Genomic DNA, 16,272 nt, shown 5'->3' with positions numbered 1-16,272 from the left:
AGCCGTTAAAAAGTCTTGAAATTAATAAAGTCAATTTTTATATTTTCTTATTAACTAGTGAACTTCAAAATTAGAACACAGCAGGTCCAAAAGAAAAAAAATCACTATAAGGAAATATATTTGGACTAGATTTGTATTCCTGTGGCCTCCATTTAAGAATTATAAATGATGAATGGGCTTTGACTTGATTTGGCAGATTAAAAAATCATCAGTATTGTTACCACTTAGTTTTTAAATTACATAGAATACAAGTTGTTTATTGCATTTATATAGCAAATATTGTTGAGTCCCTACTCTGTGCAAAGTCTTTTACAGAGCCCTCGAGAGATAGAAAATCCTTGCCTCTAAGTTACTTGTGCATAATTTTAACAAGACCCATAGTTTAAGATGTAAACTTGCATTTCTGGGTGAGGAATTTAATAATTGAACTCTGGTCATTGCTAACAGAATAAGGTTGTGTAAAATACTTCTGGGGTAAAAGCCAGATTGCCTTCATTACGGGTCAAAAGTTTATGAAAGGTTTATATCTGAATTTGGTTGTTACAAAGAAAGGAATGCCATATTCTTCACAAATGTTACCATATTTAAATGGCATTTATACAAAACTTGAAAAAAATAATTTTCATCTTGGCAAAACACTTTGATCATTGTATATTTAATGGGGTTTCCATTTAGGAACAACAATCATTAGTCTCTAATATGTTTCATACTTCTCTGGAAATAAGATGGGGTGGAATAGGAAACATTCATCTTCACTAGTCTTTGGAAATATCTAAAGTAATTGACTAGCTCAGTCTTCTGTGATGGCCTGGTGACCACTAACTGTGACTATTTGCATAATAGTCAACTCTTCACTTCTGTAGTGATAACTGTTTGTATCTGATTAAAATTAAGACTGTTTTAGTTCTCTTGACTTCTCCAGAAGTTGCAAAAATTGAGATTTGCTGTTCTGCTTTAACCAAACAAATGCACACATGGGGATAACAATATGCTGAGTTTATGCAGATTTTACAGCACGAATCTGAATAAAATACCCACTAATAGATCCTTAAGGAGTAATAAACACACATGAATTTTCCTTAGTTGCACTTTAAAGTGATTTTAACATACTACTAGACCTTAACAATAATATTTAATTGACAAGATTATGCATTTGTATGGATTGAAAAGATGGTAGATATCTAATTCCAAATGAATCATAAATTTTACTTTTGCATAGCATGTTTTATTAATTTCTTTATGGCCAGGACATTCTATTTCCCTCCTGGTGAGAGTTTCTTAAAACATAGTAAGATAATTTAAACACATTTAATTAACATTTATCATCCATTTTATAAAGAAATCTGACTTATGTCTTCATAAATACTCTCAAATTTTTTCTGGGGTATAAATCATAGATATAGAATGACACTTAATGGAATTTTTGCCGTAATTTAGTTTTCTTTTTAAGCAAAACTTTCTCTGTTGACCTTATTCCAAAGTAAGCTGAAAACTGGATAATTTGCGCTAATATGTAAGTGAGAAGAAACCTAATACCACTACCTGGTAAAATAATGCTATGATGTCTTTAAGGCACTTTTATATTCCTACTGTCTAGCACAGACCCAGGTATATAGTGATTGGTGCTCAATAAATGGCTACTGAAGAGTTGAATTAAGGCAAGCACTGCTGCCTTCTCTTTTGGAGTAGCATGTTTCTCAGGAGTGTAATAGGTCTAAGCTAACTTTTTATTTGTATATGTATTGAGCTCTTCATTTTATGAAATAAGGAGACAAACAAGTAAGAGAGACTAGGAATTAGGATTATATTATTACTAAATCCATGTTCTTTTCTTTGAAAATTCAATATTAAATAGAGCATGTACAAATGAATGAGAAATAAAATAATGACTTTTGACTACATATGATCCCAGTAGATTAATGAGATATTTGCCCATTTAAAAAATGCAAATAGAGTATGTACAGTATGCTGAAAGTATGCTCAGCATATACAGTATGCTGAGAATATATAAAGAGATGTTAACACAAAGGACAGGATTGGCTCTTTCAGGGCTATTAACATTTCTCTCCGAATATATACCTGAAGAAGATTTTTCAAACATGTACCATTTACCTGGTAGAGTCATTGTGTTCTTACTAACAAAGGTTATTTCTTTGTTATTATCTCAGGAAGGATTATTTCTTTCCTGTGTAACTAAGGTAGAGAGTTGTAAAGTGCTAGACTCTGGATTTTAAATAGCTATCTTAAAAAACCAACCCAGCACATGAAATTGCTTTGTTTGCATGTTTTACTCTTGGTAGTTGGGCAAGGACATAGTGAAACTAGTGACAAGATATATCTTTTTCATTTATTCTGTGAATATTTTAGACATTTTGTTTAGCATATTAAATAATCTAAATTAGAAAAGAGAAGTCACTTACTGGAGCTATTTTTTCTTTAGCTTTAAACTAACTTTTCATTGAAGTATATTTATACAGAGAAGTGTATATATATACATATATATATACATATATATATATATACACACACATATATATATATATATATGTGAAGTTAGCTCTTTATTAATGTTCTAACTAAAACATATGGCTTTGAAGACCAAATCCTGAGGTTGTAAAAGGATGCTTTTAAACTATAACATCTTGAGTTTGTTCTACTTTTTAAGGAATGTACTTAGTCCTTTAATTAGAATTTTCAAGAGTGCTAGCAATAGTTTGCCAAATCCTGGAAAGACATTACATTACATTAAAGATGGATATTAACAATTTGTTTTGTATATTATCCCGATGTGACCTGAGAAAGAAAAGAGGAAGAGAGAAGAGAGGAGAAGTTATGAGAGAGAGAGTGAAAGGGCAGGGGGGATAGAGGGAGAGAGGGGAGAGAGAGAGAAAGAGAGGGGAGAGAGAGAAAAGTGGGAGGAAAAAGAGAGAGAATAACCGCCAATAACAAATAACAAACAGAAGCAAACAAAGCTGATCCTCTTCTGAATGCAGTTACATTTTTTGTACACTGTGTATCTATTGGATGGTGGAATATACCTGGGAAGATGGGACTGTGTTCTCAAATGTTCTAGAAAATGTGTGTCCTAAATTTGCTCTTGATAGAATTCTAATATTCTCCTGTTGGGCTAGCTAGATTCTCTAGCAGAAGAATTTTATGTATTATGTTAGCTCTAGCAGCCGTAGATTTGCTAAATAAGACAAATGAAGAGCAAACAAGATTATATCAAGATGTATTTAAAAGTCATTTTTAAATTCTCTTCTGGATTGAGAATGATTACAACTCAATACCTTTTTTTAAATTTAACTTTTATTTTAAGTTCAGGGGTACATGTGCATGTTTGTTACATAGGTAAACTTGTGTCACAGGGGCCTGCTGTACAAATTATTTCATCACCCAGGTGTTAAGCCTAGTACCCAATAGCTATTATTTCTGAAACTCTCGATACCTTTTGTAATTGCATTAACAATCCTACCCTATGAAAATTTGTGGTCAGAAGACCAGATCTGTGGTCCTAGTTGGTTGGTTCTCAGCCACTGATCAGTTAATACAAAATATCTACTATGTTCTTAGGCCTGTGATAAGAGCAACAGGATATATAGAAATATAAAAGGCACAGGCAATTTGGGACATTCAGCTTATTTGCTGAGAGCTGTTTTGTGATTTGTGAATTAGTGAACAGCAAAGAAGGCAGTATATAATTTAAGGCTTCTTTGTATACTTCAGGCTGTGGCCAGCCAAGAGAAGTTCAGTGTGTTGACTACTGCATTATGCTTTCTAAGGAAGAGCAAAGCAGAGTATTAACATTTTAGACAGATTTTAACAAAAATTTTGAGACTAAGAGGGCTTCTGTCAAGGCATGAATTTATCCTATCAAATGAGAGAGTTTACCTCCTTGCCTCCAGAATTAACTAAGGTCCGTATACTGTGGATTATATGCACTTTTTGGCAATAAGAAGACACATTTCTGACCTTGAAGGCTTTTCCTATAAAGTTTCTGGGGACTTCATTTATTTTGCTTTAGATACTGCAGCTTTTACAGTGGTAACACTTTATGCAAATGACTCAGCTATTCGCAATAAAGAATATGGTCATTTAGAAAACTGACCCCTATTCCCTATTTCTATCTGCACCTCTTGCACCTCTCTCTCTCTTTTTATCTTTCTCTTTCTCCCAAGATCACTTTTTTCTGGAACTCTCTGTGTTCTCACTCTTTCCCTCCCTCTCTGTCATGATATACACACACTGGAAACATTTCTTTCAACAGTTTAAGAAGCTTTCTTCAATTAAATCACATAAGGAATTATTTTCTAGAGATAAAGTTACTTTTAAAATCCTAATTTTTGCACTGTCTTTAACTCAGTAATAGACATTAATATGCACATGATTTTCAATACAAACACTTATTTCCCATCACTAAAAAAAGTTAAATAATCTTCATGAAAGAGAAAATGAGCCCCCTTGAGTGTCACTCTGTTTGCATATTAGCACGTAGCCAGATCTCTGCCAAGTTTCTCTCTGACTGACTGCTGCAGATGCTCTTTCTCAAGTATTCTGAGTCATATCTTTACTACAAGTCTTCAGGGACAAACAATAGCACCTGTTCCTCACAAGATATCAGGCCAGTTAGCCCATTCATGTATCTTTAATGAAGCTCTAGGGCAGATGGCAAAAAAATGGCATCATCAACAACTTAACATAGAGAAAACAAAGGGGATAAGTGTTGATGCAACAATGCTGTTTTACGAATTGGAAGAGACAAAACCTAAGTGTTTCACACATATCTGCTGCTGTCTTGATTCTCTGAAAGATGTGAGGAACACCCTAGCAATTAAAATTTCTGGGCATGTAGCCTATTTGATCAAAAATATGTTCCCCACCCTCTCCAAAAGGGAAACACTTTGGTCAGGCATTGTGGAAGTTTAGAATTAATGGACAGTTGTGCTTTGGGGTAGTTTATTCCTTTAGTGATACACTAAGCTTCACCCATGATGGGGTTTCTGGTTACTTGGTAGTCATTCAAGTTACATACCCAACCAGATAGTGCCTACTTTCAAAGCAATAAAAATAACACAGTTTTCATGCTTAGAGATATATTTTGCCACATCTCGTTTTGCTCTTTGTGCTAACAAAATCAGTTTTACTTCTTCATCTATAGGATAATTAAATAATCTCTAAATTTGTGTTTAGGGAAAGTTACACTTTAAAGAAAAAAAGATGCTATTTGAAATTTTGATAACTTCTTGGAAAAGACATGGAGACTGGTCAATCTTTGATGGAGTGAGGGGAATTCTACTTTTTTTAATTCTTAGTAAAATATTTTTGGGGTTGCTGTTTCCAGTGTGACTGCCTTTCCTGGCATATCACCAAATGGGAAAATGGGGTGTTGGGAAGGTAGGGGAAAGGCAGGATTATATTCTTCAGAGCAAAATGGGGCTTGTCTGTATCTTCAGAATTCTTTATCTGCCATAAGCACTGGTACTCAATGCAGTGACTTTAATGCACAACTTCCATAAAAGGAAAATATCTTAAATGCTTGTGTGATTCTTAGGTGGCCACCAAGCAAGCCTCTTTTCATGTTTTTTTCCCTTTACCTTGCTCTCGCTTTCCATTTCTGTTCCACATTCAACTGACAATCTTTTAGTAAATATAATAAATGGAAATCTATGAGAGGGGAAAGTTGTTGCTGTAATTTATACTTTCTGCTAATACCACTTGCATTGGGTCATACTGATGAGCATTCTATAGAAGATGGCATTTCGAAGTATTGATAGAACCTAGTTGCCTTTGCTTATTTTAAAGACATAACTCCTTTAACACACTAGGGCAGTGGTCCCCAACCTTTCTGGCACCAGGTACTAGTTTTGTGGAAGACAATTTTTCCACAGACTGGGTAGGAGGGAGGGAATGGTTTCAGGATGAAATTTTTCCACCACAGATCATCAGGCATTAGATTCTCATAAGGAACATGCCTAGGTCCCTTGCATGTGCAGTTCACAATAAGGTTGGTGTTCCTATGAGAATCTAATGCCACAGCTGATTTGACAAGAGGCAGAGCTCAGGCGGTAATGCTCACTTTCCCACTGCTCACCTTCTGCTCTGTGGTCCAGTTCCTAACAGGCCAAAGACTGGTACTGGTCTACGGCCCAGGGGTTGGGGACCCCTGCATTAGGGAACTGTGAATAAGATTGTTGGATTGCATCAATGTCAGTATTCTGGTTGTGTTATCGTACTATGGTTTTGCAAGATGTTATCATTTGGGGAAACTGGATTGAGGGCCCATGTGACTCTCTGTTCTCTTTATTACAACCATATGCAAATCTACAATTATATTATTATCACCGATAATCATATTCCTTATCTTAGATCTGTTTTGAAAAAGATAACTTTTTGCCTAATATAATATGGTATTAAAAGTACAAACTTTGACCTTGACATATCTGGACTTGAATCCTGGCTCTATCGCTTTTTAATTGACAATGTTACTTAACCTCACATGGCTTTGTTTTCTCATCAAATGAATAAGAATAATAGTAAATACCTTGCAGGGTTTCAGGGATTAAATTAGATAGAGTATGTAAATCACTTTTTCAGTACTTGACATATAGGGAACACTGAAAAATATTAGCTGCTGTGGTCATCATCATCATTATAATCCTCACTATTAATTATTAATTATGTGATTAGAGATAAGAGGAAGTTTTAATCACCTTTTCTCAGGCTAGAGTCTAAACTAGCTGCTGGATATTCTGGCTTCTCTTTAATAACGGTCACTTGGAATTTTTACATTGTTTTACTTAAAATGAGTTTATTGTTTTACTTAAAATAAGTTAAAGTCAATTTTATTCCTTGGAACAATATGGTCATTGCTAATGAATGTATTGTAACAAACTATTAGAATTAATGATGGTAGATACTGAGATCAGTGTATTCCGTGTAAAATAAAATATAACAGAAAAGAGGAAGGAATTTATTGAAAATTGAACAACATTCATAGTATCCAAACTCCAGCAATATGTTTCTGAAACACATAATTATTTTTAGCTGGAGACTTGAAGGTTTTCTTTGCTAAAACAGTGCAACCAATTTCTCCCTTTTCTATCAATCACTGAAGTCCATCTGATATAATGGAAAAAGCCCAGGACAGGATGATTAGCAGTTTTGGACTCTAGATCCAGCTCTGTCATGACACTGTAACCTTAGGCTCATATCTTTTACCTTCTCTAGCCACCTGTTTTCCTATGTGTAAATTATGAGCTTTGGATTAGATTAGTGATTCTCAAAGAATGACCCCTGGACCAGCGGCCCCAGCTTCACCTGGGAACTTTTTAGAAATGTACACCCTCAGACCCCTACCTCAGATCTACTGATTTAAAGACTCTTGATGGGGAGCAGGGGGAGAGAAGGAAACAATCTGTGTTTTAACAAGCCCTGTGGATGATTCTGATATACACTAGAGTTTGAGAATCACTGCCCTAAATTAAATTTTAGCCTAAAATTTAAATTGTTGGACTGAATTTCAGAGTTTTCTGATTCAATAGTCATGGAGTAGAGCTTAAGAATTTGCTTTTTAAAAAAAGTTTCCAGATATTGCTCAGGCTGCTGGTCAGGTACTACACTTTGCGAAGTAATACTAGGTTATCTCAAAGTTCTATTCCAACTCTGTTTCTATTATTACTCTTGCTTTCACGATGTCCTCTGACCTCCTCCTTATTTACTTTGTCTCTCATCTTATCGAATAGCCTCTGGGTTAATCTTTAGTGTTTGAAGTTTCTAACATATCTTTCTTTGTAGAGTGTGATGAACAGAAATGAACTGACCTAAATTCTTACAGCTTATGTTAATATGAAATACCTACAGCTCTTTGGCAGTAAAAATGACCCCAAGAGCTTGGTTAGTTATCTCATGAAGATGGAAAATTATGAAGGAAGTAATTTAAGACACTAAGTTTCAAGAATTAAGGGTTGGTTTCTAATTGCTATTGACCTCCTTCTGTTGTCTGATGATGTGAAGAGCTTGGGCGACCAATGTAAAAATAATGTTTTCATTCTAAGATGCTGTTAAATAAGTAACACCAAAGAGCTCCAAATATATGTTCAAATGAACATGTATTCCCATCTCTTCTTTATCATGGTTTTCTAGATACTTGGGATAAGATAATTCTCTGTGAGGCATATTGTCTGCTAAACATGACAAACCTCTGCCTGCCAAACTGAATTATTTAGTTGGGTCATGTTTCTTTCTTAGAGTTATGAGTAAGATCAACTATTGCTTTTATATTGCTAATTTTATCAGTAACTTGATAATTTTTTAGTCCTGAATATGGAAACCATATAAGAAAAGTACAAGAATCTAACAAGGATTTACTGTGACATTGCATTACTATTATGTCAAGTACTGTGCCATGAGAGTTACTTTTATTGTTTATTTAGTCCTCATAATAGTTGTGTAAGGTAGTATAATAAGCTTCAGTTTTTACATGAAGAAATATACTCAGAACAATTAAGTAACTGTTCACGATTACACAGTCAAAAAAATAGTAGCATATAGATTTGAGTTTAGATTTTTTTACCAACAAGGCCTTCATGGGCACCCAGTAAATTCTCAATAAATTCATGATGAATGAATGAAGGAATGACTGTAATCACACTATCTTCTTAATGTTGACTTTTAAACAATCATAGAATTATAAAGTTGGAAAGGCCCTAAAGGTTATTATATAATCAGGTTTTTAGTTATGTATTTCCTTTAAATATCTCTAACATATGGGGTTATACAGCCTTTCTTCACCTGACCATCTCCAGAGAAAGGATATATAACATCTCTTTAATCAGAGTGACTATAGAATAGTTTATTACTAGAAAGTTCTTCTTTGCATTTCATTTCCATGAAATTTCTTCTTTTGGGCCTAGTTCTCCCTCTGTTAACCATTCAGTCTTAATTCAATCCTTCTTCCATACATCATTCTTTCAAACATTTGAATATAACCTTACCTCTTTTATCTCTCAAGCTAAATATTCAAACATCTTCAGCTACTTCTCAATAATAACATAATATTTATGAAATGGAAGAAATAATAAATGAATATAATATCCAGACTCATCACTTTCTTTTTCTCCCATTTTAGAGTGTAAGCCATCTGTGCTATATGTTATGTACATATTAGGGCCATTTTTCTGGAGGAAAACGAAATTATTTCCTTTGATGTACTCTTGCACCAAACAATTGTAACCCATACAAAATACTGTGTTTTATTTTCTGGCATAGTACAGTGACCTTGTCTCTGACATCTCAAGTTTGCATCAGGGTACAACAAGCTGGAGTTCAGCAGCAAACCCGGTGCTTTTCTTCAGGGTTAAAGGCGAGACCTGGGCACTAGGGGATCAGCCTCAATTTAAGCAGGCTTAGTTTGTACTCCAATGTACGCAGCTTGGGCTTACCTCAGCTAAAATGGAAGAAATAGCTGCTCAAAGCTAGTTTCTTTCACGCCCCACTGGCAAGGTAGTAATTGCACAAAGACCTTTTTATTATAAGTTGATTTTCCTGAGAAATGAATTCAGAAAAATCCTGTAAAGTGTTTATTTTTTGCTTGCCCTTTATTAACCCACATCTTAGGGCTTTCCCTAGAGAAAAGCTGTTGGTAAATGAAGCCTCTTAGACCCACACAGAAGCATTTTTTGCACTGCGTCCCTGGCTATGAAGGGAACAGGGACAGGAAAAGGCAAGCCAGTGCTGATTAAACAGGGTCATCAGCCAGTGTATGGAATTTTGCCTAAAGAGAAGATTTAGGAATTTAGACGGGGAAGGGTTTGGGGTTGGAAGAATTACTGGTAAAGGTTTGTATTTTAAATAAGATATAATGTAGTCCTTTTATACTAGTAGAAAGGCTAAATACCCTGTTTGAACTTAAAGATAATTTCTTTTGGTATATCTTAGTTTTGATCTTTAAATAATAAAAGTCCTGTATTCAACCCATAAAATTGTGCCCTAAAAGCCAGGACAAAACCTTCCTGTCATGCTATCCTGGAATCCGAACAGCATTCATAGAGTAAAGAAGGAAGCTAGGAAATTAAAATGTAATTTTCACAAGCATGATTCTGTCATAGCTCTTATTTTCTTTATATGGAATACAAATACTGATATAGAGTAAAGATTTTCTATTTTGCATTTTTGTGCTCTTTGATACATTTATTGAGGTCAAATGAAATTTGATATAGTAGGATTTATTATGAAATGCTCTCTGAATACAACTCCATAATTACTGAGCTACATGGTAGTGCATAAAGCTGTAAAACTGCTTAGCCAGACAAGCAATTTATATGTTACATCGAGGTGTGTATGGCAAAGAATATTAGTTTAATTGGGAGCCAAGATGTAGTAGCCTTAAATCTGAAGAGCTATATGTTTAACATAATGCAGTGAGGCTTTGAAATAAGATACCTAAACTGGAGAGATACAGCTTTTAGAATATATAACAATTAGACATTATTTTCTGACCAGGGATACTAAATACTGTTTTTGAAAGAAAGCACAGAATGCAAAGCAGGTGAAAGGGCAAAACCTCTAACATTGTACAAGAAATAATGTAATACATTATTTCTTCTAGTTCTTTGTTTAAAAGAAAAAATAAAAAGGAAAATGTCAAGAGAAAAGAACACCATTACTACAGTTTGGTGGAAGCAGGGATGAGGCAAATTCACAATGACGTTATGTCTTCAGCATGCTATTAGCATCTCAGAAAAGGGATTTGGTGAATTTTAACTGAATTTCCTCAGAGAGTAGATTTGGAATGAGGTTAGAGGTAGGTGGCTATGTGAGTACCAGCACAACACCAGGAGTGAAAAACAAATTCTTCTTGGCATACATTTGCTCCCTGTCTGATCATAGGCTCTCTTCTGTTTAGCAGGTTCAGGGTCACATGCCTCCGCTCATGATCCCAATTTTTCCACATGACCAGCGGACCCTGGCAGCAGCTGCTGCTGCCCAACAGGGATTCCTCTTCCCCCCTGGAATAACATACAAACCAGGTAAGTAGAGAGGGATTTAACATTCTTTTGGAAATGCTCAGATCCACATGTTTTTGCTTAGTACTCACAACAAACACAGGAGCATGCAAGGGAACTATGAATAAAAATATCATAAAAGCTTATTTTAAAGTAAAATTAGAATTGGGAAGAGCGGGCATTGTAATAAACTAATTGGTTGCTAAACTTTTACTTTCTCTTCTTCCACCTGAGTTTGTCTTGAATTCACAGATAAGATACTACTTCTCCTGGGGACTACAATGTTTTTGTCAGCTCTCTCCCATATTTTACTGAATAATTTTTTTTTGTTAAAGATCCTTTTCTCCCTGCGAAAGCTGTTATGCTCTGGGAAGGTGATCACATACAGTATAAAATGTTATTGTTTGTTTTCAGACTTCTCCTAGAAAAATAGTTAAAACTGGACTGATTTAATTAGCTTACCATTAGTAGGTAAAATTGCTTTTATTTTCGTCTAAATAATGAAGTATTCAGTATTTTTTAATTCATTTTTAAATCTCAAAAAAAAAGGTCATGTAACCTTGCAGTGAAATATGTTTTAAGATGATTTAGCAAATATTATGATTTTTCTTTATTCCTCTGAGTTTACTGGACTCCTGGGGAATTCAATTAGGGGCATAATGGTTTGAAGCTTCTTTCAGAGCCTCCTTGTAAACAGGGCTTTAAATGTTTAAAGATATGTTTCCAAAGGAATCCAATGTAAGAAGATAGTCAAGTAAATAAAAGTCAACCTTAATTTCATTTATGCATTCTTTGTAAGTGACCTCAGCTCAGAAGTAGTGACCTTGTTCTACTCATTAATAATTTCTGTGTCAAGTTCTTTTTAACATATTAACCTGATTATATTAACCATCAAATCTGAGTACAACAAATCTGCATGCAGCATTTTCTTTGTGTATGTGGTTTATAAAGTGAACAAAGGCATTTTAATATGCTTAAAGCAATAAGAAAACATAAATCACTTTACTAAAATTCTGGATAAGGAAGCTTACTAAATAGCATAAAAATAAGCCTAGTGCATTTTAGCATCTGTTCTAATTGCTTGTTGCCATTGATTATTCTTTTGCATTCAATAGAGAACTTCTTTGTAAGAAAAGGTAGGATGTCTGTGACAAAACGCGAATGATTCAAGGAATAGAGATATTAAGGGATTGGTGAGTTTAAGGGCTGTCCAAAAATTCCTCACACATAAATGAACCAAACTCATATTACTAAAAGGTTTTTGGACACCTGAGAGAAAATTATGTCATTAAAATTGTTAAAAATTCATTTTTCTAAAGCATGATTTTTAGAACATGTTATACTTACCTCCTATGAAATTGGCATCTATATTAAGGAAGGAGATTTTTTTTTTTTTCAGTGCAGTGTTTGTCATCTCTATAAGTCATTGGAAACTATTTCTTCATTTCGACTTCCACTGGAACATTGAAGTAAACCAAGTTCACTGTTCTATTCTAAATTTGAGTTTGACATCCCTGTACCAGTCCCAGAAATATTTTAAATGAACTATATGTGGAAACTTTCCATTTGACTTCAGTGTTTTTAAAGTTAAAATGACTCATTTCAAAATCATGTATGGGTCTTATTTTCTGTTAGACGCAGACATCTTATAACTATATTACTTGCCTAATACTGCCACTTTTCATGGGAGAAGATACTGTTATATATTTAATGAATTTAGACCATTTTTCAGTCTTCTCAAACAGCATTAATGAGATTACAAAATTTAACTGAGAAAAATGGAGAAACTAGAAAAATATTGTGCAGAAATTAGGTACTCCCATTGAACAAAGTGCAGCTTAGAGTTAGTGTCCTAGGGTAACAAAGCTGTATTTGATTATGTTGGCTAAACTCTTTTGAGTAAGGCAGGACAATGGCTTTGGAGATGTAGGAAGAATTTTAATCACAAGCAAGGTTGGTAAAAAAGTGTTTACTTTCGTGTCACTCCTAAATTATGTCAGACAATTTAATTAATCAGAACTCTAATAATTTCAATAGTTTGGCAAATCTAGTCTTTGTTGTATATGAAAAATATGTTTAAAATGGATTAAAATGGTATGTTCTTATGCTATTAGTAGAGAAATTACATCCTCAGAAGACTTAATCAATCTATGCAGTGTTTTGATCATTCACGTGAATTAAGTGAAGAGACTGCCATTGGACTGGAAACTGGACAAGTACAATACAACTTTTTTTGCCCCAAACTGAGCTATGGCAACTTCACTTGAAATATATGTGAGGGCTAGGTGTGGAGGCTCATGCCTGTAATCCCAGCACTTTGGGAGGCTGAGGAGTTTGAGGATCACTGGAAACCAGGAGTTCAAGACCAGCCTGGGCAACATAGTGAGACCTTGTCTCTAAAAAGATTAAAAAGTTAACCAAGCTTGGTGGTGTGCACCTGTAGTCCCAGCTACTCAGGAGATTGATGTGGCAGGATTATTTGAGCCTGATAGGTTGAGGCAGCAGCAAGCCATGATTGTGTCACTACACTCCAGTCTGGGCAGCAGAGTGAGAGCCTGTCTCAAAAAAAAAAAAAAAAAAAAAAAGAAAGAAAGAAAGAAAAGTAATGTATGTGAGACAACAATAACAATGACGAAATTTTTGAAAGAAAACCTTGAAATGGTGGCATAAATTTATGTTCTGGTTCCTTTAACAACAGGATGAACAAGTGCTACCTTGGTCTTTGTAAATTAAAAAAGAAAATTTCCCTTTTATTTCTCTTTCCACTTTCCCATATCTGAAATAATTTCATAGCGTTTGTGCCTACAGCTGATGGAATAATTTTCTTGATTTCCAGAGAGCAAAGACCACCTTGGGGTGACCTTCACTGTTAAAGCTGACTGTTTCTGAATCCATGTTAAGACAGTGTAAACAAATACATTTAGAGTTATAGACCTCCACTCCCCACCCCGTGATTTTACCTGCACCTTTGGGCATTTCAGAGTCCCAGAATGTAGTAAACACCAGGCAAGCTCTCCTACCTCTTGCTGAGGGGCATGTTGCCCACAGGGATTGTACAGCTCCAGGACAGCATCTTTCAGATTGATCTCTCTAGAAATAGCTTTATTGAGTTTTAATCCCTAATTTTTAAAATTATTTTACAGGTTCTATAATTAGAGACATATTTCTGGATAGGAACTCATGATCAGGGCTCAGAAAAATAAACCATAGACTTCTGGTTGCTTTGCTCTTTCACATTGTGATACAGAGAGATGCAGCAATTATGAGTATGATAGGTACATTTGAGCATAACTATTGGAGAAAATTAAAAGATAAAGCCTCTTTCACAGTTGCCAATGTATATATCAGATCAAGATCAGCTTGCCTGAAAAATAAAAACAGTAAGTAGCCTCCTTCATACTTCAGAGTTAATTTAGATGACCCATTGCTTTATGTAGTTGGAATTTTTTAAATGATTGCTGCTAGAAAGTACCCTTGAAGTTTCCTAGGAGATCCTAGGAACAGGATGTCTGCCTGATCCTGGGTCTTCCATTTACTCACTAGCTAAAGCTTACTGAATGATTACTGTGCCAAATACTGTGCTAAATATTTCACATGGATTATTTTATTTCATCCTTACTTGAACATGTCATTTAATCTTGCTGAACCTCACTTTTTTCTCATCTAAGAAATGTGTCATGATTTGTCCACTACTCCATGTGAGTGTGAAAACTAAATTTGGTAAAATTTATAAAAGTTATTTGAAAAGATAAAGCACTACGATTGGGAGTAAAGTCTGACAGTGAAATTAACTTTAGTCCATTAAACTTTACCCTTATCCGTTAGAAGTGTGGCCCAAAACCTGAATGTTAGACTGAGTAATAGTATCCATCTGCTATTTGTAAGTATACAACTCAGTGGCAATAATATATTTTCAGTATTGTGTAACTAACGCCACAATCCATACCCAGAATTTTTTCATCATCCCCAACAAAAATGCTGTAGCCATTAATTAATAATTCTCTCTATCCATCTACCCTTAATTTCTGGTCATCTCTATTAGCTTTCTCTATGAATTTGCCTATTGTAGATACTTCATATAATTGGAATCATACAATATTTATCCTTCTGTGTCTGGCTTATTTTGGTAAGCATAACATTTCAAGATCCATCCATATTGTAGCATATATCAAAATTTATTGCTGAATAATATTCTATTATATATATATGCCATATTTTATCTGTTCATCTGTTGATAGGCACTTAGGTTGTTTCTACCTTTTGATTATTATAAATAATGCTTCTATGAACATGGTTATAGAAATGTTTGTTAAGAGTCCCCACTTTCAATCCTTTTGGACATACACCTGTGAGTTGAATTAATGGATTATATGTAGTTGTATGTTTAAACTTTTTAGAAACCACCAAACTGTTTTCCACAGTAGCCATGCCGTTTTATATTCCCACCAGATATTTAAGAGGGTTCCCATTTCTTCACATCCTTGCTAACACTTGTTATTTTCAATTAAAATTTATTATTATCATTGCAGTAGATATGAAGTGGTATCTCATTGTGGTTTTGATTTACATTTGCTTAATGATTTATGATGCTGATCATCTTTTCATGTGCTTATTGGCCATTTGTATATCTCCTATGTAGAACTGTTTATTTAAATAGCTTGTCCATTTTTGAGTTGGATTTTGTTGCTGTTGTTGTTGTTGAGTTTCAGTTCTTTGTATATTATGGATATTAATACCTTATCAGATATATGATTTGCAAATATTTTCTCCCATTCTGTAATTTGTCCTTTAGCATTCTCAATAGTATCTTCTGATACACTAAAGTTCTTAATTTTGATGGAGTCCAATTTATCCCTGTTTCCTGTTGGTACTGGTGCTTTCGATGTTATAGCAATGAAATAATTGCCAAATCCAAGTTATAAAGATTTACCACTGTGTTTTCTTCTAAGGGTTTTATTGTTTTAGGTTCTAAGTTTATGTCTTTGATCCATTTGAGTTTATTTTTGTATATGGTGTAAGGTAAAACCTTTTTCAATTGTTTTACATCTTTTGCATGTTGATGTCCAGTTTTCCCCTCACCATTTGTTGATAAGACTATCCTTTTCCCTGTTTAATGGTTTTTGCACCTTTGTCAAAAATCAAAAATCAATTGACTACATATGTACAGGTTTTAATTTTGAGTGTTCTATTATATTTCACTGGTACATATCTATATTTCTCTCTATCTCTATCTCTATCTCTATCTCTATCTCTATCTCTATCTCTATCT

The 16,272-nt window shown here is 34.3% G+C and overlaps 1 protein-coding gene across 24 annotated transcripts in view; it reads left to right on the top strand.

Annotated features, from left to right (window-relative positions):
- SOX6 (SRY-box transcription factor 6) overlaps nucleotides 1-16,272 on the top strand; it is a 655,463-nt gene that overhangs the window by 499,254 nt on the left and 139,937 nt on the right. For 16 of the 24 annotated variants that reach the window (XM_032241027.1, XM_032241037.1, XM_032241036.1 and 13 more), the window contains one exon: nucleotides 10,904-11,027. In XM_032241027.1, coding sequence (XP_032096918.1) covers nucleotides 10,904-11,027 — 124 coding nt within the window. The remainder of the gene's footprint in view (nucleotides 1-10,903; nucleotides 11,028-16,272) is intronic. The other 8 variants (XM_032241046.1, XM_032241032.1, XM_032241049.1 and 5 more) reach the window with 1 other exon arrangement.

Source organism: Sapajus apella, unplaced genomic scaffold (assembly GCF_009761245.1).
Source record: "Sapajus apella isolate SASKATOON/1434 unplaced genomic scaffold, GSC_monkey_1.0 scaffold47, whole genome shotgun sequence".
Lineage (NCBI taxonomy): Eukaryota > Metazoa > Chordata > Mammalia > Primates > Cebidae > Sapajus > Sapajus apella.
The sequence above is the reverse complement of the archived record's forward strand: the minus strand, read 5'-3'. Positions and strand labels throughout refer to the sequence as shown.